We start from the raw sequence: 25,948 nt of genomic DNA, 5'->3' as shown, positions 1-25,948 counted from the left end.
TACACTCTCAATGGGTTAGGTTTGGTTATGAGATGTGCAGTCGTATAGTCTTGGGCTTGGAGGATAGTAATAGTATAGTCTTTGGCTTGGAGGATAGCTCAGGGCTTGTGCCCTTTTCTATCCATCAAGAACGCTTGGGGGAGGAGATGGAGGACTAGCCACGGGGAGGGTTGGATGCAGCATGAGACCAGATTTTATTCATTTATTTATTTTTGCTTTTGCCTTTTTTGTGATGGCTGAGGTGTTGATGGTGGAGGTCAGGTCGTCTGCCAAGTGCATCCCCAGGAGCCTGATGTTCTTGACCCTCTTGACAGCTGTCCTTGCCAAAGTCGATAACCATCTCCTTGGTTTTGTCAACATTGTGGGTGAGGTGTTGGGATGTTTTGTGTACATTTCTTTCATTAATATTCCGGTGTTCCCACCTTGTAGGGGGAGGGGACTGTCTGTAGCACAAAGACTGACATTGTGTCTCCCAGCAGCAGGCACTCTGTCTGTTTGATTTATTTCTTTATTGTGTATCTTGTCCTTTGTCACAGTCCTTTGTTTGAGAAAAATCTTTTTTAATATCATGATATACTTTTAGGCTGGCGACCTGTCCAGGGTGTACCCCGCCTCTCGCCCAATGTCAGCTGGGATTGGCTCCAGCCCCCCCGCAGCCCTTAAATTAATTAATCGATAGACGATGGATGGAGGATATACTTCAGCAACGTACTTCTTCAATGCTTTATTGCTTTACTTATTTGTTCATTGCTATTAATTAATTGATCCATGAAATAAGATAATACCTTTGTCCCCTCCTTCTTCTATGTAGAATCTCATGGACAAAACGATCCTTCAATAATTTTCAACTGAGTTTTTTTATTGCGTTTTTAACAGTGACAGTTGTTTTGGTACCTCACTCTGAATATACAAATTGAATAAGAATACTATAATTCAAAGTTACACACCCCACACAATAAGAATATACATAAGTTCTTGTGTCATTTTCCATAACGTAGTCCAAAGGAGTTGAGGTTGTATGTGGACACATCTTGATGTTTCTTTATAGAGTGAGGGAGGACCAAGTTTGGGATCCACCATCGTGCCCTGGCAAACTTTCCATCAGATGAATGGATCTTATCAGCAGGAAAGTTCCATGAATTCTTTGCTGACGTTGCCATTGCGGCATCGGTTAAATCTCTCAAGGCTTTGAGTATTCCCTCATCTGAAGGACAAACAAGACAGAAGATTTTTAGCTTCCACTCTGACTTATTCAGACATTCTCAAAGTTACATATCTAAATTAAGACATTTAATAATAATCATTTGAATTAATTGGGAGAAAGGGTATTCAAGTATTTCCATTGTAAGATTAAAAAAAACCTAAAAGTGTGTTTCCTTTTTCTCTGTGGGTTGAGCTAGCTTGGGCACTCACAATCTTTTCAGTGGACCTTTTCAATTGAAGAACAGAATGTAATAAATTACATGAAAATGTCATTTTCTAGATTTTATATAGCTTTGCATATTGTTATTAAGAATGATTTCTCACACAAAAGGGATGCATTTATTTGATTTTGATTTCTTGGGCATTGTAGCCACTGCAGCAGTTTTCGGTGCTCACAGGGCACCTGCCAAAGCAAGTAAGCTTCCAGATGCCCAATACCTTTTTTCTTGGTCCAAAGAAACTTTCATCAGACCAGATTACATAAGAAGTTTTTTCCATTAGATTATACTTCTATTGTCAAGGATTACTTGATTACATTTTTATTATGTTTTTAAAATATGGCAATTTTGTTACTGTTAATACCAGCATCTGTTTGTATGGCTAAAATTATTTTTAAATGCTGAATATTCGTCTGTGTTCTATATAATATCTTAGTATATATAATATCTTAGAATATATATACTCAACAATATATCACTATGTATCACGTTTGATATTTAGATTAGATTACATTATTTTGTAATCCATGGGATTTAGTTACTGAAAACAAAAAATATGTTTAAAAAATTGCCATGTAATTTGTATTCAGTAACTGACTATATTTCAAAGTAATCTGATCCAACCCTGACCCCACAACTGACTGTCTCTGCTTTCACATGACCCACTTGATGCAAAGTTAATGTGCTGCGCGGCGGCATGATTATTATTGTCCAGGTATTTCCAGCACTAGTTGCATTGTGCACCAACCAACAGGTGGCCCATGTCAGCAATCTAGACTGCAACTAAGTGGCAAACTCTGAGGCTGAGAAAATGAAGCCAATGTGGCAGTGCCAAAAACTGTAGTTCACTGAATGGCCACTTGAGGCTGGCTCCAAAAGCACCATGCTAAAAAGCCCAACTTAAAAATATAAATAAATAAAATAAAATAAAATAAACGGTTTTAGTTCCAATGGCTGATTTCCCCCTTTTGTTACAACTGAACAGGGCAATTTTTGGTGTAAGTCAGGTGAGCATGGTTCTGGCAGCAGAACTTAGTCTCCTTTTTATGCAGTAGTTTGGACTGAGGACCCCCTTTTGGAGACTCTGACGTGAAAGCACGTATCGTTCTCACTCTTCTCAACGAGCAGCGGGTGCTGCCGGGCAGTGCAGGGCATGGACCCTTAAAAGTACCATTGAGTTATTTTGAGTTCAGTGTGTGTCCAAAAGAAATACAGGCTGTGTGTTTGCTCCGTGCTGAAGGAACCCACAAGTAACGATACGCTGGCGCCTAAACAGCACGAGCACAACAGAGCAGCAGCAGCTTCAGCTGGTGACGGCAACCAGGGAACGTTTAGAGGCACTCCACGTCCGAACGAAGAGCCAGGCGCTGCTGTTCGAGGGTCTGGTGTCCCGAGGGGCAGCAGCAGCGGCGATTTCTTCACCTCCCTCCCTCTCCGGTGTGGCTGTGCAGAGGATGACGTTAGCAGATGATTCTTTTATAGAGCTGTTTGAGGCGCCACGTAGGCTACGTCCCCTTAAGGAGGCGGCCCCTGAATTGGGACCAGTTCCACACAGCACTGCCGACTACATTGTGGTCAAACAGGGTACATGGTAAAATCCCGTGATCAGGCACTCTGCTCCCATCGACCGTTATCAAGTGCATCCCCCCTTTTATCGCCACTGTGTTAACACGGCAGCAATGCAGTCATCTGGAAGCAGACATCTGTACAGACAATGTAAGAGTGTAATTCCGTTGCAGACTGAAAACTCACCTGTTGATACTGTACCTTAGTCCTTGAATCAGTAAAAAAAGAAAAACAAATCTAAAATGGAACACTTGAATCCGTTTAGCCTATTTGATATGTACTTACATGATTATTGCCTGCTAAAAGAATGTAATGTAATCGAATGCCATGCATTGATGTGTATTTGCAGAAAGCTTTTACAAGCCTCAAAGTTGACTGTACCTTCACTGTTGTGCATGGACTTCAAACTGCTGGACGTGCAGACGTCGGTTGACAAAGCAGCAATCATCACGGCAACGAGTCGTAGCATGGTGACAGTCATTTTGTTGTAGCTGCTGAGATTCCTCTGCAAGCAAACAGACATGATTCAAAATGTCATTAACTATGTCGGAGGTTAGGCTGTAGCATTTAGCAATGGTTCTATCATTCTAGGTTCTATAAACAGACAGGTTCAACAAAGGGAAATGTACAGCAGTAGAGATTACTGTCTTTCTATCTGTGGATTCAGCATTTGCAATTTATTAGTGTTTTAATTATCATTTGTTAAAGTTGTGATGAAGAGGCTCTTGTTTTTTGTTGCTTGAAGTCACTTTGTTTAGAATTTTGTACACAAATTGCAGCAAGTGAGTGCGTGGCAAGAGGGTTTTTTTTCTGAGGTGAGAATTGTCATGTATGAAATCAGCCATACATGGGAAAAGCTAAATGACCACACTACAATCAGGTCCTGACTAACCCAGTGCTTCACACACAAAAATCAAAAACAAAGAGCAAGTACGGATTAGGCAGTGTCCAGATGTTGGAGGAGGAAGTGAAGAGCCATGTTAACAGCATCGTCCACAGACCTGTTGGGGTCCAGGAGTGGGTCAGTGACGGCTTTGAGATGGGACAGGACAACGCGCTCCTGTTGCCTTGACCTCTGTAGTAACGAAGTCCTGTGGGCCTTGTTTTATGGGGAACAGGAATGGTGGTGGAGGTCTTGAAGCAGGCTGGTACATGGCATGTCTCCAGTGAGGTGGTAAAAATGTCTGCACACCAGAGACAGCTGATTGGCACAGTGCTTCAGGGTGGAGGGAGCGACAGAGTCTGGTATCGAGGGTCTCAGAGGTAAGCTGGTGATCAGGTGCTGGTGTGTGGTGACATCATGGGGGATGGAGTCAGGTCTGTCCCATTGTCCTTCAAAGCGACAGTAGAACTCATTCAGAGGGGAGGCCAGATGAGGGTTTTTTGTTGAGTGTGAGACAGACGGTTTGTGGTTGGTTATCTGCCTCAGACCCTTCCAGACCGAGGCAATCATTCGCAGAGAACTGCTGTTGGAGCCTATTTGAATACAGGTATAAAGTATCTTTAACCGCCTTGCTAAACCTGTATTTAGACTCTTTAAACTGGCCTTTATCCCCACTCCTAAACACTTCCTCTTTTTCCAGAGTTCTGCTGTGAACCAGGGCTCTTTGTTGTTAGAAATAACCCTGATGCGTGATGGGATACAACTGTCCTCACAGAAACTGATATAGGAAGTCATAGCCTCTGTGTACTCATCCAGACTGTTAGTGGCAGTCCTGAACACATCCCCCACTTAAAATATAAGACATTAATCACTTTCAAGAAATGGAGAATCGCACCAATCTCAGAATCATTGTTACCCTACAAGATAAGACAAACATGGAGAGTTTCTGCCATGGACATCGAAGAAACCAGTGAAAGGACAGCAACATTTTCAGATTTATAAACAGGCAAGCTAAAATAGCAGCAGATGCTGTTTTGGGTGACATAAAGGACATTGACGATGTCTTATGCAAATGTGAGATTGTCTAGAAGACCTTTCTGATACACCAGCAATTTATACAGTGACAGATGTTATGATTCTGCCCCCATGACCTTTGTTGACTCTTAAAGTCTTTTGGTTTTTTCTTCATGGTCAGTTATTCTTGCTAGAGGATTTTGTTTTGATTATTCCCTTGTTGTACTTTTCTTTGTGTATCTGGATTAGTTTCTTGATCTCTTTTTGTTGTTTCCTGTTTTATTTTGAAGTCCCTTTCCTTGTGTTGCTTCACTTCCTGTCTCCTGTGTCTTGTTTCTGGTGTCTTTATGTTCCCTGTGTCTCCTGCCCCTGTGATTGTCTGCACCTGTTCCTGATGTGTCATACCTGTAATCAATTGGCCCCGCCCACTTTGTGTCTATTTAGTCTCTGTGCTTCCCTTTGTTGGTTTGTCTGTTATTTTCCCCGTCTGTGATCCCTTTTGCTACATTCGTGGACCCACTTAGTTGGATTTTGTTTTACCATACACTGTAAGTCTGTTTTGTTTTCCGTTCATTAAAACTGTTATTTCAATTGCCCTCTGCATTTGGATCCAGTTCCTGCATAAACCTGACAGCAGAAACAGAAATCAGCCTTACAAGGAAAGTTTTTTAAACGGGAAAGGCCTGTGTTTAGCCTGTTTGACAAAGGGACATGGCATCATGTGAATTCTGCTCGAACAGAAATCCAAGCATGCTTTATTTCACAAACGAAGAAGGTAATGAAGCAGTTGACAGCAGTCAGAAAAACATTACTGAAAGCACCACAACATGATGAATCAACATACATTTCAGGTGGAACGTGTGGAGCTACAGAGGCTGGTGAAGACAGTCATGTTCCGCAAATTGTGCTTGTGTTAAAGTAAAGCAATAAGACAGTAGAGACCTATGCATTCATGGATAATGAAAGCCAAGCCACATTCTGCTCTGAGAAGCTGGTGAGACAGTTTGACATCTTTACCATTTTTCAGGGTAAAGACACATTGTGTAAAGGAGAATATTTACATGACCTACCTGAGATTTACACTTCATTGTCCAAGACCACATGTCAGTGCAGGAAGATTTGGAAAAATGGCCAAACCTTCTCTCAGGAGAGATGGCTGCACTACTTCACCTGAAGGTGTTTTTGTGAATCTAATTTCTATTGCTAGTGTGGAGGACCCGCTGGATCAACAATTCCACCGTGATTTCACCGGGATAGAAACAGGAAATATCACGAGAAAACATTCAGTTCATGGACTCTGTTAGTAAAACTGCAAAAAGGGTGGAAGGACACAAAAGTTGAGATGAGATGTCAGAATTCCTAGCAATTGCAATATATAGTTTCACAGAGAATATCAAAGTTTCATGTCTGATCTGTTGAGTAAAGGCTGCACAGTTCAGGTACCAAATAGGAAAAAGGCTATTTGTGAAGATGAAAGAGTGTGTTGCATACCTCATCATGGGGTGCACCACCCCCAAAGGGCAAACGCTGTGTTATTTTTTCAACTGTGCAGTATATGAAGGCAAGGCATTGGTCCAGATTTGATTAACACATTCCCTTTCTTTAAAGCCCCAGTGTGTAATTTTTTGTACATTTCCGGCAGTATCTGATGGAAAAGTTGCAAACTGCAACCAACTGAACAACCGGCAGGGGACACTTTGTGGTGGCACACATCTAATTCCATATCCAGTTTCCGACAGCATCTGAAAATTCAACGGGAACCCTGGATTCTCACACAGAGGTTGGGTCCACCTCATGTAACTATATTTAACTCATTCAAAGTTGGCGAAAAAAATCTTTTCTTTTTTGTAGGTTATTATACATACTGTATATGGACACAGCTATGGACAATATATTCAATTTCTGTGAATAAGTTCTTCTAAATATTACACACTTTAGATTCCTCACACCCAATGAATGAGTGACTCTGGACATTGCTCTGACCTCAGCACCAACATCCCACAGAGATTAAAAACATCACAATGTTTTGATCAATAATTCAGTGTGCCTGTTATTTACGTCCATGGTCTTGTTTGGAATGAACAGCAGTGTGTGCATTTACCTGCAAGGCTTATTATTAATACTATTATTTAAGATTTGTTGCTTTCTTTCTGAGTCAATACAAATAAAGCTAATGCTCCACAAAATGGTCTGTTAAACATAAATAAATAATAAACTTGAACCTCTAATCTGGATCTCATTTCTGTCATATATTAAATATTTTGGTCAACATCAGAGGAGGGTCAGCCTCCTTCAAAAAATCTCACTTAAATTATTACTTTTAGTCTGGACCATATTTTTGGATGACTTACATCATCTAGTTTATTGCAAAGTCAAACAAGTCACCATATGAGAAACCACTTCCTTTTACACCCACAACCCATTGTACTTACTGTACATAACATTTTACAAGTTACATGTTGAGCTGTCAAAAGAAATGTATTCATTTTATCTATAAATGATGCACTTTACATCAGGCCCTGATCCTCCCCAATCCACTAAACCATGTGTGGTTTGACCACCAAACACCACTTTTTGTCTTATAGACTGTGCATTTGTATATTTTCTCACAGACACACACTGATGCTGGAGCTGTGAGGATGTCAATTTCAGTGATTACCTCACCCTGATATCATAAAAAAACCCCACCTTTGAGTGAATATGAACTGGGATGTTCTGCACTTACCTTTACGCTGCAGGCGAGTGCTGACTGAGATCCCCTGTACCCCTCCTGGGCCATAGTTCTGCTTTATAGGGTGACACCCTCTGCGTCATCATCACTGATCACTGGTTGGTGGTGTGTGTGGTGCCACTTATGCAGCACACACAAACTGCACCATTACTCCTCATTTCCTTCCTGGTCATTCAGGGTCAGTCTAAATCCAAAATTTTGATTTATTTTGATATGGTTTAGTTAAGACTCTAAGGTCTTTTAATAATAGACATGAAATTAGGTTTGTGGTCATCACAAAAGTCTGGAGGTCATGACAATAAAACGCAATGAAAGTGAAGTGGGCTCAACAATAGAATCTAAAAATATGCACTTGAGGGGCATGTGCAATTCTTTTATATTCTCATTTTTACATTGAGGATATACACATACAATGTAAACAGCCACAATAAATATAGTCTCATTTTCCATGTAGAGGCCTTGTCTTGGGCCTCTGTTACAATTTGTAAAATTGCCTAGCAATATCAGATCTTATTTTAGTGACCATAAGCAATAACAATTATCACTGGAAAAAAAAGGTCAGATTGTCTCACTAGCCATAACTTATTTCACATGTCATATTCTAGTACACTGTATTTAATCTTGAATAGAAATACTGTAAAATTTAGAAATCCAAATTATTCAAACATGGACTATATTTATGTAGTAATTTTCTAGTCTTATTGACCAAACAAAGCTCTTTACAGGACAAGTTCCATTCACACACATTCATACAGCGCGGCTGTTTACCACACTTTTTTTTCAAAACCAAAGGTCTGTCGAACTTTGACAGAAATTTAGGAGGCTAGATCTATAAGAACTTTGCACTATGTAAACAATTGTGCTGTAGTAGAGAATTTAATCATAAACACATGTTGTATAGATATGAATGATGATCACCACCCTTAATATTCTTACAACCTATGTGTTGTATGGACACTGATCGAGGGAAATGTCTTTTCTATTGAAAGTATCATTCTTTGCATAAAAACAATAACAGTGCAGAGCAATTAACTGTACAATGAACATTAATAGTCCTGCATTAATTTTGAGTTGAAGAAGCAATTTGTATCAAATTCTACCCTAACCCCCATGTATCAGATAATTTTTTCCTCATATTTTTAAAACCATTTTTAAAATTATAACCTTTTATAATTTAGGGTTTCATTTATAATAAGTCACATTTCCGAAGTATGCATATATGTATATAACAGAGTACAGTAACACAACCATTATGAATAGAAGATACATACAATACACACTCACATAAAAAAAACAAAAATAGTCTTGTTCTATTTCTAAATAGACATTTCAATGTATGTTTTTATGTTTTTCTTCATACTTTAACCATTTTTCCAGTGATTTTTTTTTATTAGTTTGCTTTGATTTGGGGTGTGAAAAAATTTCATATCTAGTTCTTCCATGTAAATTCCCTCCACCCAAGTGATTGAGTAGTTGTCTGGTGTGTTTTCCATATAACATTCCATATCTGTTATGTAATCTCCCCATCCAATTCTTTCTCCCATTTGACTTTAAAATAGAGCGTCCTTTTTGATTCAGTTAAACATTTATATAGAACTGATACAGCTCTGGGGATTATACTGTTATATATTTAATATATAGGATTTATAAAGCGCTTTTCATGTACCAAAAGCACTGGTACAAAAAGAAATAAATAAAATAAAAGTGGAACGGGGGGAGCTAGGGATATGCAGAGGAAAAGAGGTGGGTTTTTAGGCGTGACTGAAAGGTGGTGAGGGAGTCTGAATCACGGATCTCTTGGGGGAGGGAGTTCCACAGCCTGGTAGCAGCCCTGGAGAAAGCTCTGTCTCCCAAGCTGCGGAATTTGGGTTTGGGGATGGAGAGGAGACCGGCAGAGTTGGATCTGAGGGACCGTGTGGGTTGGTAGGGGGAGAGGAGATCAGTGAGGTATTGGGGAGCAAGGTGGTGGAGGGCTTTGAAGGTGAGGACCAGGACAGTGTAGTTGTTTTAGGACTGGGGTGATGTGGTGCCAGGATTTGGTGTGGGTGATGAGACGGGCGGCTGCGTTCTGGACCAGTTGTAGTTTTTTGATGGAGCTGGGGCTGATGCCAAGGAGAAGAGACTTACAATAATTTAGACGTGAGGAGATGAAGGCGTGAATGAGTCGTTCTGCGGCGGGGGGTGTGAGTGAGGGTCTGATCTTGGCGATGTTACGGAGGTGAAAGAAGGAGGTTTTGACTATGTGGCGGATATGGGGTTCGAGGGAGAGGGTGGAGTCGAAGATAACGCCAAGGTTGCGGGCCTGGGGGGATGGGGAGACAGTGGTGCCATCGATGGTGAGTGTGGGGTTGTTGATTTTGCTGAGTGTGGATTTGGAACTGATGAGGAGGAATTCTGTTTTTTAACTGTTTAGTTTCAGGAAGTTGTGTTGCATCCAGGTCTTAATTGCTGACAGGCAGGAGTCGACATGGGAGAGGGGGGGGTTGTGGGGTGATTTGGTGCTGAGGTAGATCTGAGTGTCATCGGCAGTGGAAGTCCAAGTTGAAGTGGCGGAGTATCTGACCGAGGGGGAGGATGTAGGTGATGAAGAGGAGGGGACCGAGTACGGAGCCTTGGGGAACGCCTTGTGTGACTGTGGATGTAGCAGAGGTGTGATTATGGAGAGTGATGAAATGCGATCTGTTAGTGAGGTATGACTGGAGCCAGCTGAGTGCAGTACCTTCAATACCGAGGTCTCTGAGTCTAGTGAGTAGGATGTCATGGCTTACGGTATCGAAGGCTGCACTCAGGTCGAGAAGGATGAGGATGTTGAGGGAACCGGAGTCAGCAGAGGTGAGGAGGTCATTGAGGACTTTTAATAGGGCAGTTTCTGTGCTGTGGAGGGGCCGAAAACCAGATTGAAGGGGCTCAAAGAGTTTATTGGCGTGGAGATGGGATTGTAATTGAGTGGCAACAATGCGTTCCAGAGTTTTAGAAAGGAAGGGGAGGTTGGAGATTGGGCGATAGTTATGGAGGGAGGAAGGATCGAGACCAGGTTTCTTTAAAAAAGGGGGGACAGTGGCAGTTTTGAAGGCAGAGGGGACAGTTCCGTGGGACAGTGAGGAGTTGAATAGGTTAGTGAGGTAGGGGCAGAGGATGGGGAGGCAGGACTTTAGCAGGGGAGTGGGGAGGGGGTCAAGGGAGCAGGTAGTTGATTTGGAAGAGCTGATGAGTTTGGCGATTTCGGGGGGGGTAACCAGGTCAAACTGGGAGAGGCGGCAGTGGGGAGGAGGGGTCAGGGGAGATGGGGAGGATAGGGTCCATGGTATGTGCTGGAGTAGATGCAGGGGGTGTTATGGGGGATAATGATTGATTTATTAGGTTGATTCTATCAGTGAAAAACCGGAGGAATGAGTTGCAGAGATCAGGGGTAGAGGTAGGAAGGGAGTTGGTGCGGTCCTGTAGGAGGTTGGTCACTGTGTAGAAGAGGGTTTTGGGGTTTTGCTAGGGGTCCGTGAAGATGGTGGAGAGGTATGCAGATTTGGCAGCGATGAGGGCATCTTTGTAGGCAGTGTTGTAGGTTTTGTATGCTTCGTGGTGGACCGTGAGTGGTGATTTTTTCAAGTTGGCAGCCAGTTCGTTACATGTCACGGAGTGCGGGTGTGAACCAGGGTGAGGAGGTGTTGAAGGAGACTGTTTTTGTTTTGAGGGGTGCCAGGGTGTTAAGGGAAGTAGACAGGATGGAGTTTAGGTGGTTTGTGAGATCGTCAGGGGAGATTAGGGTTGAGTCCAGGGGGAGGTTGGTGGAGAGCAGGTCAGAGAGATGGTGAGGGACAATGGATTTGAGGTTGCGGAAGGTGATTTCTCTGGAGAGGCGGGGTCGGGGGGTGGGAGAAGGGACGGTGAACCGTATGAGTTTATGGCCAGAGAGGGGAAAGAGGCATGAGTGGAGGTCGAGCACCGGTGTGTTAATGGTGCAGACGAGGTCGAGGATGTGTCCTTTGTCGTGGGTGGGGAAGGTGACATGCTGGGTGAGTGCTAAATTTTCCAGGAGAGTGGTGAATTCAATGGAGAGTTTGCAGGTGGGGGAGTCCATGTGGATGTTTAGGTCACCGAGTAGCAGCAGACGTGGGGAGAGGGATGAGGCTAGTGTGAGGAACTCTGTGAAGTCAGAGAGGAAGGAGGGGTTTGGTTTAGGTGGCCGGTAGATGAGGACAACTGTCGTGGAGGATAGGGCTTTGAAGGCAAGGAATTCAAAGGATGATACTGAGGGGAGGGTGAGTTCTGAGATCCGGAAATTCTGATTGAAAATAACGACGAGTCCACCTCCGCGGCGGGAGGGGCGGGGTTTGGAGATGTAGCTAAAACCAGGGGGGGATGCTTGGTTGAGGGAGAAGAAGTCGTTGGGTTGTTGCCAGGTTTCAGTGATGAGAAGGAAATCCAGGGTGTTGTCGAGGATTAGTTCATGGAGGGCAGGGGCTTTATTGTTAAGTGATCGGGTGTTGAGTAGCGCAAGGTTGGCAGAGATAGAAGGTGGTGGGATCGGGGCAGGCCGGAGAGGTCTGAGGTTGTCCCGGTTAGAAGTGCGGGGAGGTGCTGGGGAGAGAGGCAGTAGGTGGATTAGCAGATGGTTGGACGTCGAGTAGCTTGGTTTTGGTGTTTGGTGAAGTGGTAGATGTAATCAGAGGGCGGTGAGCACTGAGGTCCAGTCTGGGTTTTGTATCCTGCCAGGCGGGTTGCGATGTCAGAGTACCACAGACGGCAGCGCTCTGATGACGCAGCAGAGGTGCGACGGGGCGTGCAGCTGAGCAGATGGATTGAATGGATTGTCCGTGCTGGGAATAAATAAATCTGCGGCGAGAGCCTCTGTGGATGTAGCGTGGTCGGCGTAGGAGTCCGAGGTGTTTAATCAATGAGATGCAGGATGGGATGGTGAGGTTGAAGAGGTCAAACAGCTGCGGAGTTGAGTATTTGGCCATGGTGCCGGGAGGGAAATCCGGAGGGACCGAGAGCTCCGTGTTAACGATTAGCCGTGGACTTGGCGAGTAGAGGAGGAAGGCTGTTGCCAGGATTGTCCACGGAATGACAGGAGAAGATGTGCAGCCACTGAAGATGTGGGAAGAACAACGCGGAGTGAGAGGGACGGGGGCGACCAGGTGAGCCGATGTAGCAGCTAGCATGAACCACCACTCGATGACTGAACGAGGGCGACCTGCTAGCAGCTAGCTGCGAGATTGTTGTCCGGCCAGGGAGTCCTAGCGACTACGGGGAGCAGCTGAGAGACTGTCCATGAGTGAAGCCCTCGGTATCAGCCAGCCGATGCCCAGAGGTTGAGACGGCCGGTGTACGGGGGCAGCAGCAGCAGGAGACGGAGCAGCGGCGAACAGACAGCGCCAGCGTCCTCTCACGTCAAAGCCGATGAAAATCTCGGTTCATTAGATATATTTGCATCACCAATTTAATTTAATTGTTTTGTCATAATAATCCCTTACTTGTAAGTTTCTAAAAGAATCTAGGTTTCATAAACCCTAATATCTTTTTAAGTCTTGGGTCATATTTCCGTCTTTTACAATCGTATGCATGGCTGTAATCCCTTTTAAATCTTTTTGTTTAAATCTCGTGTCTAATTTAGCAGGTTCAAATTTTCTATCAAATGAATTCCCATTTCAGAAGTCCCAGTTCTTTGCCCAGTTTTAACTGTTTAATTAAAGATTACCACATTTCCATTGTGAAGGATGTTATTGGAGCAATGTCCAACTTGTTTTTTACACATGCAGGTATTTTTCTTTCCCCCCATAATAGATTGAATTTGAAACTTTTCATTTCGTAATTCAAGTTTAAAATTTCAATCATTGTTCCACCAGTACATCATAGGGCGCTGTTGTGTTGCATGAAAGTATACCTTCAAGTTCGGAAGTCCAACCCCCCCTTTGTCCTTTGGAAGCTGAAGCGTGGTGTATCACTGAGCCTTTTGCCCCCCCCACAAAAATGAACCTTGATATGAGTTTATCCCATTTGATCAATAGTGCTTGTGGTATGCTCAGAGGTAAGGACTGAAATAAGTACAACAAGCGATGGAGGAATTTTTTTTTTTTCCATTATTACTTCTCTTATTCTATCATTTAATCCCATCGGGTAGGTGGACCTTTAGTTTAATATCTCTCCTGATGTTGATATCAATACTCTCAAAGTTCCCTTTGAACAATTTGGCAACTTTTTTGTTATGTTTATTTCCAAATATTTGATTGATTTCAAATCCCAATTAATTTTAAAAGTTTTTGATTTGGAGTGCATTGAACGTGAGAATTTCTAACCCCTAACCCTAACTATTTGAGCCAATGGTTCTGTGTATAATGAAAATAATGTTGGGCTGAGGCAGCAGCCCTGTCTGGTCCTTCTCTCCAACATGAATCCTTTTATTCTAGCTGTGGGTTTGTTATATATCAATTGAACTATCTGAATTGATCTAAAACTCCCAATTAGCGCGACCAAACCCTTTTTCCGCTTTAAGACTAATCAAAGCTGCCGGCATTTCTTTTACATTTATTTTATTAACAATATGCAGTGTCTTCCTGATATTATCCTGCGTTTGGTCCTCATCCTTTCATCTGCATTGCGATGTCGTCCTTGAACACCTTCAGTTCTGAGTTCATTTTGCATGGTTTGGATTTGTTTGCTAATGTTATCCAGGCTAGTTTGAAACATGGCCATGTTGTTGGCTTCAGGAGGTAGCAAGCTTTTCGTCCGCAAGTAGTGCTATTTCTTTAACTTGCTTTTCTGGGTTTCTTTTGTTCTTTGCTTTTGATTGTCCTCCCTCCGTCCTCAAAGTTCCTTGATGGTGTTTAGGACGCTCACCACTCACACGCCCATACGATGGGATTTTTCTCTACAACAAGTTGAAACAGCCACTGATGTTTTCTTTGTTTAACATGTGGAATCTGATTAAAACCATATGCCTTACCTATCTGCACTATTTTCTTAAAATTCATTTTCAGCTGCATCCATGTTATTTTCATTCCCGTGGGATTCCACTGAAATTAAAAATAATTAATAACATTGCACGTTTTTCAGACTTGAGGAACAAGAATCAAACCCCAGCCGCCTGCTCACTGGACAGCGTCACACACAAGTTGACTAGGGGATTAACTGTCTCATCTCATCAGCTCCAGCTGTGATGCTCCTCTTTCTCAGAATGAGCTTCTTTTCTTCATAAACCCGAAGTCGTATATCCAACTCTAACAGCGTGACGTAGGAGGAACCTTGTTTTCTTAAATTAATAAACCTCATACTTTGATCAAAGAACAGGCCAAACCTTAATTTGTCAATTTTAATATCAGTAAACAGCTTCAAATTAATGCTAATGTTCCTTAGTTCTGTGTTAAAGGTTAGTAGTTGTGACACCTGGTCCTTAACGTAACCCTCCACTTGATGAAAGGAGGGCAGACAGGATTGGCAGCCGCTTTCATCCCAGTCTTTCGCATCCGTTGGGAAGCTCATGCGATCTCGATGTTACAGTCATTTGTCATGGCTTTGATGCACTCTGACAGACATACAGGCAAAAAGAAAAAAGAGAGGCAGAGGAATGAAACATTGTTAGTTATGACATTTAGAAGCTAAAGCATCTGATAAATCATTCAGAAGTTCTATCTAACTCGTGTACTCACACTGTAACACCGGGTCATGTTTTACAATTTTAGTGGAGTTTGAGGCAATGCATTGCTGACGATGAAAGTGTGTGTATGTGTGTGTGTGTGTGTGTGTGTGTATTGGAGCTGTGTGTCGGAGCTTGTTGTGCAGCGTGTTAGAGCTGTTCACATCTTAAAAAATATACCCCAAAAACTTTTGGACTTTGCACTGTTGAAGGTCCAGTGCCAGATCATGTTGATCCCCCCGACTGTAGTTTTGGCCATTAACCCCTGTTCCTGAGTGGATGGGAAATGGGCCACACCAGAGCCATAGAGAGAGAGAGAGTTGTGACATTCTTAAATCTTGCCGCAGCACGGTCACGTGGTAAATGTAGTAATCGTAGTTCCAAACAAGCGTGTTTGAATGGATTTAAGCAGAATAGACAGTGGCAGCAACTATATTTCAGTAAATATAAACCCATAATGTGCAAGGTTGATGACAAGGTTGACTACATTACTCATAGCAAGTGACTGAAACCAAGTAACAACAAACTAAAAATACAAAAATAGTATGAATTTACCTGACCACAAGAAAAACTCCTTAATTAACAAAAGTCTCCAGAATGTTACCGACACATTCTGCGTTTGTTGTAGTGTCCCAAAACACACACATTTTGGCAATACTGTTAATTTTATGGTATAATTTTATTAAATATATTTATTCTGTTTCACAGAGATTATGTACCGGCATCCTTATTTTGATCACAAACCGCGGCTATATAAATTCATTGTTACTTTACATCCAAAAGCTCTATATTCATTGTAACTGCCCCTAGAGAGACATCTGACCTCGTGAGGATAAAAGCTGAGATCTGCTGGGTGCATAATGCTTTTGCCATTTTTGGCACTTACTTTCACTCATGGCCTTTTTCTGACTTTTGGACCTGTTTCAGAATCTTAAATTTGTCTTCATGTTTTGTCCACAAGCCCTTTGTTCTTTAGTTCTTACGTGTTCTTAGTAACATTTTATGAGCTAGACTTTACCTTTTCAAGCCAAAGACAAAGCAAATTAAATTAAATAGACAACAACTTTGTAAAATATGAGACTTTTATGACATCTGCAACCACGACGCTGCCTCTGGGGAACGCCACCTAGACATTTTGATCCATTATCAGCATATTCTTTGAAGCAGAAAATGGAGAATGGCGAAATTCAATATATATAACGCAACAGACAGGTGTTGGAATGCATTCACAAGGCAACTGATTCACTTCCATAGACCTTAAAGATGCATATTTCTATGTCCCCATCATCCTGAAACATGGTAAATGGAAAATAGACACTATTTTCTATTAAATAGCAAATGTTGAACCTTAAGTAACATTAGTTATGGTCAATTTTAAAACAGATGATCAAGAGCACACTGACCTGTGACTTCCGTTGCTGTTGGAGATATTTATATACTGCTGTTGATGACTCCTTCTGCCATCTGTAGTGGATGCTGACTAATGGCCTGGTTGGGACTGGCTTTCTCTCTCTCAACAAAGAAAGGGTCTGTGTGGTTTCCAAAAAGACTACCTTGTCTCTGTTTTAGAAGAGATTGCACAGTTACTTTTGCAAGTTTAAATAAAATATTATAATAAATATATTATGCATCAGTATTTACACCGACTAATACATTAGCATTAAGTGTTATTTTTGATCATTCTCGATTTATTTTTAGATGTCATGAATTACCAATGCTCACAGAGCAAAATATGAAAAAACAGCAACTGTTGGTCAGACAACAATTCACTGCATATTAAGAAAAAAACTATGAATAAAGAACGACAAACAAAGGCAAATATTGTCATGTAGCCTAATTGCAGAAAACACAGCCCCATGTTATGATTGGCTTGAGGCTGTGGTACTACATGCTTAAGTACAGCCTGATTACAGGGGTCAAGTAATCTCCAACCATGGTGTGTGTTTCCATCTTTAAACATTAGGGCAATAAGATTAGGTACAACCAAATGATGAATGAATGAATTGTGTTCACTGTTTTGATTGGGAACAACAAAATTGTTAACAATATTCACACCACTTGTTGGGAGGGTTAGGGTTAGGACCATGGAGGTGGGACGGTTGCCGTAAAAAAATGTATTTTCAAAGTCCCATAGCAGGTTGTCATTATTACTTCCATATTTTATTTCCCTCCACTATCAGTTCATCTTTCTGTCCTGTCTGTACCCTGATGATGCCGTCCACAGCAGTTTCATCAACAGCTCCACCCATCTCTTCTTCAGTCAGTAGGTCTCCTGAGATGGACCTATGGAGCTCTGGAGCTATCTCCTCCTCAATGTTCCTCAATCCAGCCTAATGGACACAGACAAAGACATGGTTTTAAAAGGAAACAAGAATGAAACTTTAGAAATCCTGTCTGAATGAAAAAGACAGGATTTAGATGAGCGGTGGCTCCGCCCCTGGCAGTGAGGGAGTAGCAGAGCCCAATGGACGGGCTGGGGTGTAAAGTTTGACCATTTTCTGGATGTAGGAAGGGCCTGAACCATTCCCAGCAAGGTAGGCGAGTACCAGTGCCTTGAATTGGATTCGGGTCACCACCAGGAGCCAGTGAAGTGTGGGAGAACTTTGGTAGGTTGAAGACCAACCGGGCCGCTGCATTCTGGGTGAGCTGCAGAGGTCTGATGGCACATGTCAGCAGACTAACTAGGAGGGAGTTGAAGTAGTCCAGGCGTGAGATGACAAGAGCCTGCACCAACACCTGCGTCGCCTTCTCTGTGAGGAACGGACGTATCCCCCTGATGTGGAGGATGAATCTGCAGGAGCGGGTCGTCACTGCGATGTTGGCAGCGAAGGACAGCTGGTCGTCTAGTGTCACACCAAGGTTCCTTGCAGCTTGAGTTGGAGTCACCACAGAGTTTCATAATGGTGATGGAAAGGTCGTTGCCAAAATGGGGTCTTTAAAAAGCTGAAATCATTTCTCTTTTTTCTCAGAGTTTGCTAATTGCCAAATCTGCTCCAATGACTGCACAACAAATGGTGCCCAGTGTAAGGCTCTGACATGCGATGATATTGAATTAGGAATTGATTAATGAGAATTCATATTCAAGTCGATAGTCTTGATTTTTGGAAACTTGATTTCATGGTTGTAGAATACATTTTAAATTCTTCATTTAACAATTAAGATATGAAAATCAAAATTTAAATTTGACAAAATATTTTTGAATTTTTACTTACCAATTCATTTTTATCTTTAATTTGTTAATTGATATTTCATTTTGATTTGATAATTTACAATTGGTGCCTAATTAACACTTTCACAAAATAGATAGTAAGCAACTAATATTATACTGCAGCTCGTAAGCCGCAGGTTATAACCTTTCACCTGCGCACTAGTGTCAGTAGTTCAGCTTTCCTCTACCACAGCAACAGACCCACTGGGCAGAGCACATTCACTACACCAGTAGGATGAATCCCCTGACAACAGACACTCTCAGACCATAGTGCCCCAGGACATCTATAATGACTTGTGTCAGCACCGACCACCTCCGTTCTTTGCACAGCAAACCCATAGCCTACTCACTGCGGCGACACCAGAAACCTCTGTACGCATTTAATGGAAACCAACTGGTGTATTTTGTGAGCATGGTGCCTCAACTCCACCCTCCTGTCTTTGTGGGGGCTGACCTCTTGGTTAGGCTCGGCATCCAGCTGGCGACAGTTAACCAGGTCCTGTAGTTAACTGTCGCCAGCCCTTACCTTGCTTCAGTGAGCTCAACCTGTGTGTCATGACGACGATGTATGAAATCCTGGGTGTGGAGACCAGTTTCAACATTCCATACCACCCCCAGTCATCCGGCACAGTAGACCGTGCCAATCGCACTATTATCAACATGCTCAATAAGTATGTTACCTCTTGTTGCAAGGATTGAGATGTTAAGTTCACCCCACACTGCACCACTGGAGTCACACCCTTTGAAATGATGACGGGGAGGGAGATGACCCTTCCGCTACACCTCCTGTATCGTCCAGAAGAAGTCAGTATTGCAACTGCCTATACAGCTGCCCTTGTTCTGAGACTGATTCATCATCTTTGTGTAAGGTCCACAGTAGACCTACACAAAACAACAGTGCAGTCAGAGTAGTGTTCAATGCTACCAATGGGCTTGGGGTTAAAGCTTCAGTGTGTAATTTTTGTACTTTTCTGGCGGTATGTGGTGGTAAAGTTGCAAACCGCAACCAACTGAGCACCCGACTGGACCGTTTTTTGGAACTGTATTTAATGCTGTGTTCCATTATACCTCGGAACTGGGACCCCGGAAGTCAGGGTGTTGACTTTTTTCCGACCTCCCGAGTCGCAGTGGAACGCAGCACAACCGGGGTAGCAAACATGGCTACTTACACGGAGGTTGGGTCCACCTAATTTAACTCATTGAAAGTTGATGAAAAAACATTGGTTATTTGTTGCAGGTGATTATACATATATGAACACATAATTATGGACAATATATTCAATTTCTGTGAATACGTTCTTCTAAATATTACACACTGTAGCTTTAATCAAGTTGGTGGGCACTAATTTCCAATTTCTTCTGTAGAAACCAAGCGTAATTAACACTTGGACTGTACCTTTGCATTGGTTCATTAAAATCCCTTTACTAGTGGACAATGTCTAGTTGTGTTCTTACCAGACATGCTGTAGTGGTTGCCAGTCAGTATCTGACACAATTTCAGTTAAAAAATTCAAACTTCAAAACAGGTTCCAGAGAAAGCACAATCAGCACCTGTGACCTCCTCCAGGAGGCTTAGTAGAACTATGCAATATCAGTGATTGGGAATGGCAACTTCCCAAATCTATCGGTAGTATATGAGGGTGGATTACAGCAGGATTGTTCAGTAAATATTAAACCTATTGTTTGCTTATTGTGTTACATAACTTGGTATTTAGTCTTTCATATACATGTGACATATACGACCATTGTAGGTCCCCTTTACCTGCTCACCTGTATCTCATGGGTAGCACTTTTCTTGGTGGGCCGGTAGCCATAGTATTCTTCCTGTCTCTTCTTCAATTTCCTGAAATAATCCTGGATAAGGAAAGTGGCATAGAACTTTCCCACTGTCACTTCATCATCTGGTAAAACACAGAAATGTATGTAAGGTGTGGAAAGGCCAAGCAATAAATTTTGCAAATGGTTATCTCACAGCCACTGCACAGTGATGTTTGATGATGTTATATTCTGAAAGGTTTGGTCTCTATTTAACCCTGTTACCCTGGCAACGCATTGTTTCCCATTAAATACAAATGTGTTTGAGGGACTTCTTGCTTAGAAGCTCCCAGAACTTGACAGACATGTTAAGAGTGGTAAATTCTGATGTCTGAAATGACGTTCTAATTGTGTCAAATTGGCTCCATAGCTTATAATACAAGTTTTCTAATTTTTTTTCTAATTCACCTATTCCTGTAGGTGGTAATCCATTTTGGCCTTTTTAGTTTTTTTGGACATTTTCTAACATCATACTATAACAAACTTCTCCCAGATAATTAATCACAGCGTCTTCATATTCGGTCGCTGTCATCACAAGACCTTTGTGATAGTAGTATGGTAGTACATAAAATAAAAATTGTATTCCATCGAACGCCATAGGCGTGGCCTTGTAGCAAAGTGTGATGTTGCTCAATGAAAGGGGACGTTGCTCTGCCTTGCAGGTTCACCAGATCCATCTCATATTAGGTCATAAAAGCAGTAACAATTTGCTGATGTGATATAGAGAAATCTGTGAGTTTTTGTGCTTGGCGTGGCGGCAAATTTCAATGTGCCGCCCTACAACTCCACGTGATCATTTCTTTACAAATTTTCACATGCAACCAATTATTATTTCGGTCATTTAGTGTAAACCCACATTATAACTTACATGTTTTTCATCTCTCAGTCATTTTACATCTACCTGAGAAAAATGTCACTCCTCTAAATGTAACAGTGCACTTTCCACCACTGTTCTTGTCTTGTTACATTATTCAATATTGAAAGTCTGACCATTCTGCACATTTGCCAGAAGTTGTGGCTAAGTCTCACCAGCAGACTTTCACTTTGTAGAAGAAATATAGTGAACTAGAAAATTACAGCATGTTGACCTAGCACGGTGGATTTAAGTAGCCTTCTTCCTCAGGACCCTATGGAAAGCTTGTTTGAGATGTCCATACAGACACAATATAGCAGAGTGCTGGTGCTTATTGTTATGCAGCACCTAGTGCTGTAGTATGTATGGATGTTCATGTGTCTCTGGATGACTGCATTTTTCTTAGTCCTCATACCTCCAATAGGTGGGATAACTTGATCCAGTAGTTTCATACTGGTGCGTTTCCAGATCTTCTTGATAATTCCCCTCAACTCCTCGTTGGCTTTTTCAAAATTACCTATAATGAAAGAAGCACAATAATGAAAAGGAAATTCAAATTTAAGTCAATCAAAAGAGAAATACAAGGACTGACAAATTAAATCCCTATGTGTTTGGGAAGCAACATCACCATGTGCACTGAAGATTCTAGTTAAATTACATTTTTCTAATAGAGGTCAGGTAGCATTACTTCTTTCAAAATGTTTCCAGTCGTGAGCTATATGTTCTACTCTATAGCATAACCGGAGCACAACCTTTCTATACATTATTTTCAATTGAGGAGGAAGAAATATTGCTCCTGTGTAGTTTCTTCACCTTAGTCACTCCCCCAAAGATCTCGGTCTTCCTGATTCAACTGCATCAGTTTTTACCATTACAGAAGTCAATGAAAAAATGAATCTACTCCTAGGAAGGGGATAAGGAAAAGGGTGGCTATGAAGGGAAGTTGGAGGAATGACTTTAACAGAACAACAAGAGATCTGTGGAGAGGACTGAAAACAATCTTCGGCCAAAGCAAGGACAATGAGAGGAGCCCAGCATCTGGAGACTGGGAGTGGGCAAATGTATCCACCTGCACCCACCAGACCACAGCCCTTTTGACACTGCTGCCACATACCCCGTCCTCCTCCCCCAGGGCAATGGGGACATCATCAGCTGCACCCCCTCCCCTTTTCTTCCTCAACAAATGCAAACCCCCATTCCCACATTCCCCATAACAGTGATCACGTAAAGAGGGAACTTGAGAAGAACAAGGCAAGGAAAGACTACAGGCCCTGATGGCATCAGCTCCAGACTGCTCTGGGATTGTGCACATCAGCTTTGTGAGGTAGTTTTAGTGAGCCTAGTCTCTCTAGTCTGAAGAGAGTGCTACTCTTTTGGAAAAGCTCTTCCAAAAGAGCTTTGTGGTGTGGTTCCAGTACCAAAGACTGAGCAGCCCAGTGAGCCCAACCACTTCAGGCCAGTAGTCTCAACCTCTCACCTCAGGAAGACTCATAAACACCTTCGGCCCCTGGCAAGTACAGAGTACACTTTGACCATTATATCTCTTTCACACCAAAATTACCGCGTTTAATTGGCAATTGGCCACTCTCACACTGCGAGCAGACCAGGGTCTGATGATCGTGTAGTGACATTTGGCGGCCATAGATGGCGGTAGAGAGTGGTGTGCGCCGTAAAACAAAGAAGAATAATAGTGTAGTAAACAACAGAAAGCATGGTAGCCAGTGAGCCGGTGGTCAACGTCACCTCATATTTTGTACTTGTCACTCTTTCGAAGTTTACAGACTCAGCACAGTGTTACAAGCCGAGCATTGTCCTTTAAGCAGGTGGCACTATGGGTGTGTATGAGAGAAGAAGAAGGTTGTGCCACAAGGAGAATGGGCTCCGCACATCATCCATGTTACTGACAGTTTATGGTCACTGTGTAGTTAGAGAAAACGCCTGATGAGGCCGTGTGTGTCGCCGAAGGGTTGAAATAAAGTGCCCCGTTCTGAACCTCATCCATGATCTGGATTGTGTTAGTTGTTAACACCAATGAGCCAAAGCTAGGCTAAGTGAGCTAGCTACATGCGAGAGGTTTCTTTACTACAGCTGGTGCGGTAACAGCAGTTACCGACGGAGGAGTCGAGCCTTCGTTGCCTCCGTCATCGCGCAAATTAGCGCGTTCACCCGGGTGTGACGTCACATCAATGCCAATTGGAGGTGAAGCCGATTATTACCCGGGTCTATTGGAGAGTCATTTGACCCGGGGCTGAATACCGATTAAGCTCTTTCACACTGCAGAAAACGCCGGGTGTTAGCGGGTTGTAACGGGGGTTTTGGCCAGTGTGAAAGGGGCTTCAGTGTATAGTAGCTTGTGCTTATTGTGACTGTAGCAGACTAAGCCTTTATTAATTGAAAGTGATGTTGATTGTGCATTGACATTTATATTTTAAGGTGAACATTGAATTGAGACTTTTATCTACTTTTTGAATATTGTTGCCTAAAGACAGGGTGGTGTCCCGTAATTAATAAATATATTAAATTAACCATCTTTGATTATTGATCATTTGCTCCTTGCTCCTCCTTTTTGTGCACAACAAAGTAGAATGGGAGGCAGAGCCTTCAGCCACCAGGCTTCTCTCCTCTGGATAAAGATTATAGTTCGAACCATCTCTTAGTTATGCTGCTATAGGCCTAGACTGCTGGGGGAACTCACCATTTACGTATATTGTGCTTTTCTAGTCACATTCACACGTATGCTAAATATCGAGCTTTTTCAATCACATTCATACACTGCAAGCAGAGCCGTCAGGGGGAATTTTTCAGTTAAGTGTCTTGCCCAAGAACATATTGGCATGCGGAATGGAGCAAGCGGGGATCAGACCACCGACATTATGGTTAGTGGATGACCCTCTCTATCTCCTGAGCCACAGCTGCCCTGAATGCTGAACGGATGGCTTTTGTCCCTGTCTGGAAATTGATTTCATACATTTCCAACCCATTTTACATACAATAATACAGACCTTCTGTCTTTATTTTCAGTGCAGTTCTAACCAGGGCAAACAATGTGGCATTGAAGGTGACTGTTCCATCACTGTTGAGAGGCATGTTCATGGAGACCAACCTCTGTAGAAACAAAAACAAGACAGACAGACACGTATGACAATGCATAAATGTTAATCATGGCTGATTTTATAAACAAGAAAAAATGTAGTACTTAATTACCCTGCATGCTGGTTTAGTATTCAGTATGCTCTAAAAGAATAGAGCCAGTGTTAAGCCCAAGTCTGCCTGCTGAGAACTGTTGCGTGAAGGTGAACAGTGTAAGCAGTATCTACCAAGTTGTACTGAATCCTGCCTGCAGAGGACAGTAAAAACTTTATGGGTCATTTAACGGACCAATACATGGGCACTCCTGGTGAGTTTGTTTGTGTGAGAGCAAGAGAAAAATAGGGTGAGCGAGCGAGAAAGGGATCAACAGCAACAATGGGGAAAAGCTGCACACAACTCTATGATGATGAGCAGCTCTATGAGGATGAGCAGACTCTACTTCCTGAGGAAGCTAAGATCCTTCATCATGTGCAGCAGGATGTTGGACCAGTAGGGCTGCAACTAACAATTATTTTCATAATCGATTCATCTGTTGATTATTTTCTCGATTAATCGATTGGTTTTTTGGTCCATAAAATGTTGTTAAATTGTGAAAAATGTCGATCATTATTTGCGAACCCCCAACATGATGTTTTGTTTTGTTCACACACCAAAGATATTCACCACAACATATGTCGCTGCGGACACCTTGAATGAATGAGATTCTTCATGTGGCACATTTAAAAATAATAGTCAAGCAACACAAATACATGTTTGTGAAGGAGTAGAAAGATGTAGTGAACATTCAGATCAGACCACTTTTTCTTAAGTTCTCCCACTGTCCGTTCTGTCCCACTGTCCGTTGACAGCCGCAGCAACACGTTGCCTCTCGCACTGCTTCTTTTAATTATTGTTCCGCTGCTGTGGCACCAAATAATGCTGTTTTCCGGGCGTCCACCTCCCTACAGGCGAGTCTATGTCAGTGTCTGAAAAGTGACGTTTTTTTTCTTCTCACCTGTGGGAACGAAAGAACCATTGGATGCCAGGGTCATTAATATACGGATCAGCATTCCTGAGGTGATTTGCATTGACTATTTATGGTTAAAATGGGCGTGTACAGGGCGAGATATGGCACACTTGTAGGTGATCTGTGATTTATAAAGGTAGAATTGCACACAGTTGTGCGTACGCACGGTTTTATAAGTCTGAATATTTTTTGGCGTATGCCATTTTCGGCTTTAGGGCGCACGGACACTTTTAGTAAGGATCCTACGCACAGTTTTATAAATTAGACCCCCAGTGATTTTCCTCTGTCTTGTCTTGTCTTGTCTGTGTGTGTTTGTCTGGAGCCGGGCGGAGCTGAGCCCACCGCCCACCGCACACCTGCCAGGCAGCAGCAATCAGGCCACCTTCACTCAACACTTAAAGCCTGGTTCAGCTCTCCGCTCTCCACCAGATCGTCTGTTTACCCACAGTGGTATACTGCTCAGACTAGGAAGACTAGTTAATTAACCTGATCCTCTGTCTCCACGTCTTATTTCTCAGACCCAGTCTCCAGCCATTACCAACCTGCTGTTAACTGTATTTCAAGCTCCAGACTCACTCTTCCCAGCTTATCACTGAACGACATCTCCCTGCCTCCACTCCTGCTAAGACGACCCTTAAGACTGCCTGAGTATTTTTTGACTTTTTTTTTGGCAGAATAAATTCTTTAGGTTGTTCACACCTAAGTTTTGCCTTCAGAGTCTTTTGTCTGCA

General features: G+C 42.5%; 2 protein-coding genes across 2 annotated transcripts in view; both read right to left on the bottom strand.

The window, feature by feature from the left end:
• Positions 1–838: 838 nt before the first annotated feature.
• Positions 839–7,641, bottom strand: LOC124850046. The gene is made up of 3 exons (XM_047332471.1): positions 7,610–7,641; positions 3,369–3,492; positions 839–1,204 (listed from the first exon to the last, which is right to left on the bottom strand). The coding sequence occupies exons 2-3, from the start codon at positions 3,466–3,468 to the stop codon at positions 981–983; spliced, it is 324 nt and encodes a 107-aa protein (XP_047188427.1). The 5' UTR covers positions 3,469–3,492; positions 7,610–7,641; the 3' UTR covers positions 839–980.
• Positions 7,642–14,907: 7,266 nt separating this feature from the next.
• LOC118309200 (dihydropyridine-sensitive L-type skeletal muscle calcium channel subunit alpha-1) overlaps positions 14,908–25,948 on the bottom strand; it is a 67,197-nt gene continuing 56,156 nt past the window's right edge. The window contains exons 37-42 of the mRNA XM_035631041.2: positions 24,124–24,226; positions 21,537–21,638; positions 20,224–20,354; positions 17,450–17,575; positions 16,649–16,805; positions 14,908–15,134 (exon numbers count right to left, since the gene is read on the bottom strand). Coding sequence (XP_035486934.1) covers positions 16,677–16,805; positions 17,450–17,575; positions 20,224–20,354; positions 21,537–21,638; positions 24,124–24,226 — 591 coding nt within the window. The 3' untranslated portion in view covers positions 14,908–15,134; positions 16,649–16,676. The remainder of the gene's footprint in view (positions 15,135–16,648; positions 16,806–17,449; positions 17,576–20,223; positions 20,355–21,536; positions 21,639–24,123; positions 24,227–25,948) is intronic.

Source organism: Scophthalmus maximus, chromosome 6, assembly GCF_022379125.1.
Source record: "Scophthalmus maximus strain ysfricsl-2021 chromosome 6, ASM2237912v1, whole genome shotgun sequence".
Classification (NCBI taxonomy): domain Eukaryota; kingdom Metazoa; phylum Chordata; class Actinopteri; order Pleuronectiformes; family Scophthalmidae; genus Scophthalmus; species Scophthalmus maximus.
The sequence above is the reverse complement of the archived record's forward strand: the minus strand, read 5'-3'. Positions and strand labels throughout refer to the sequence as shown.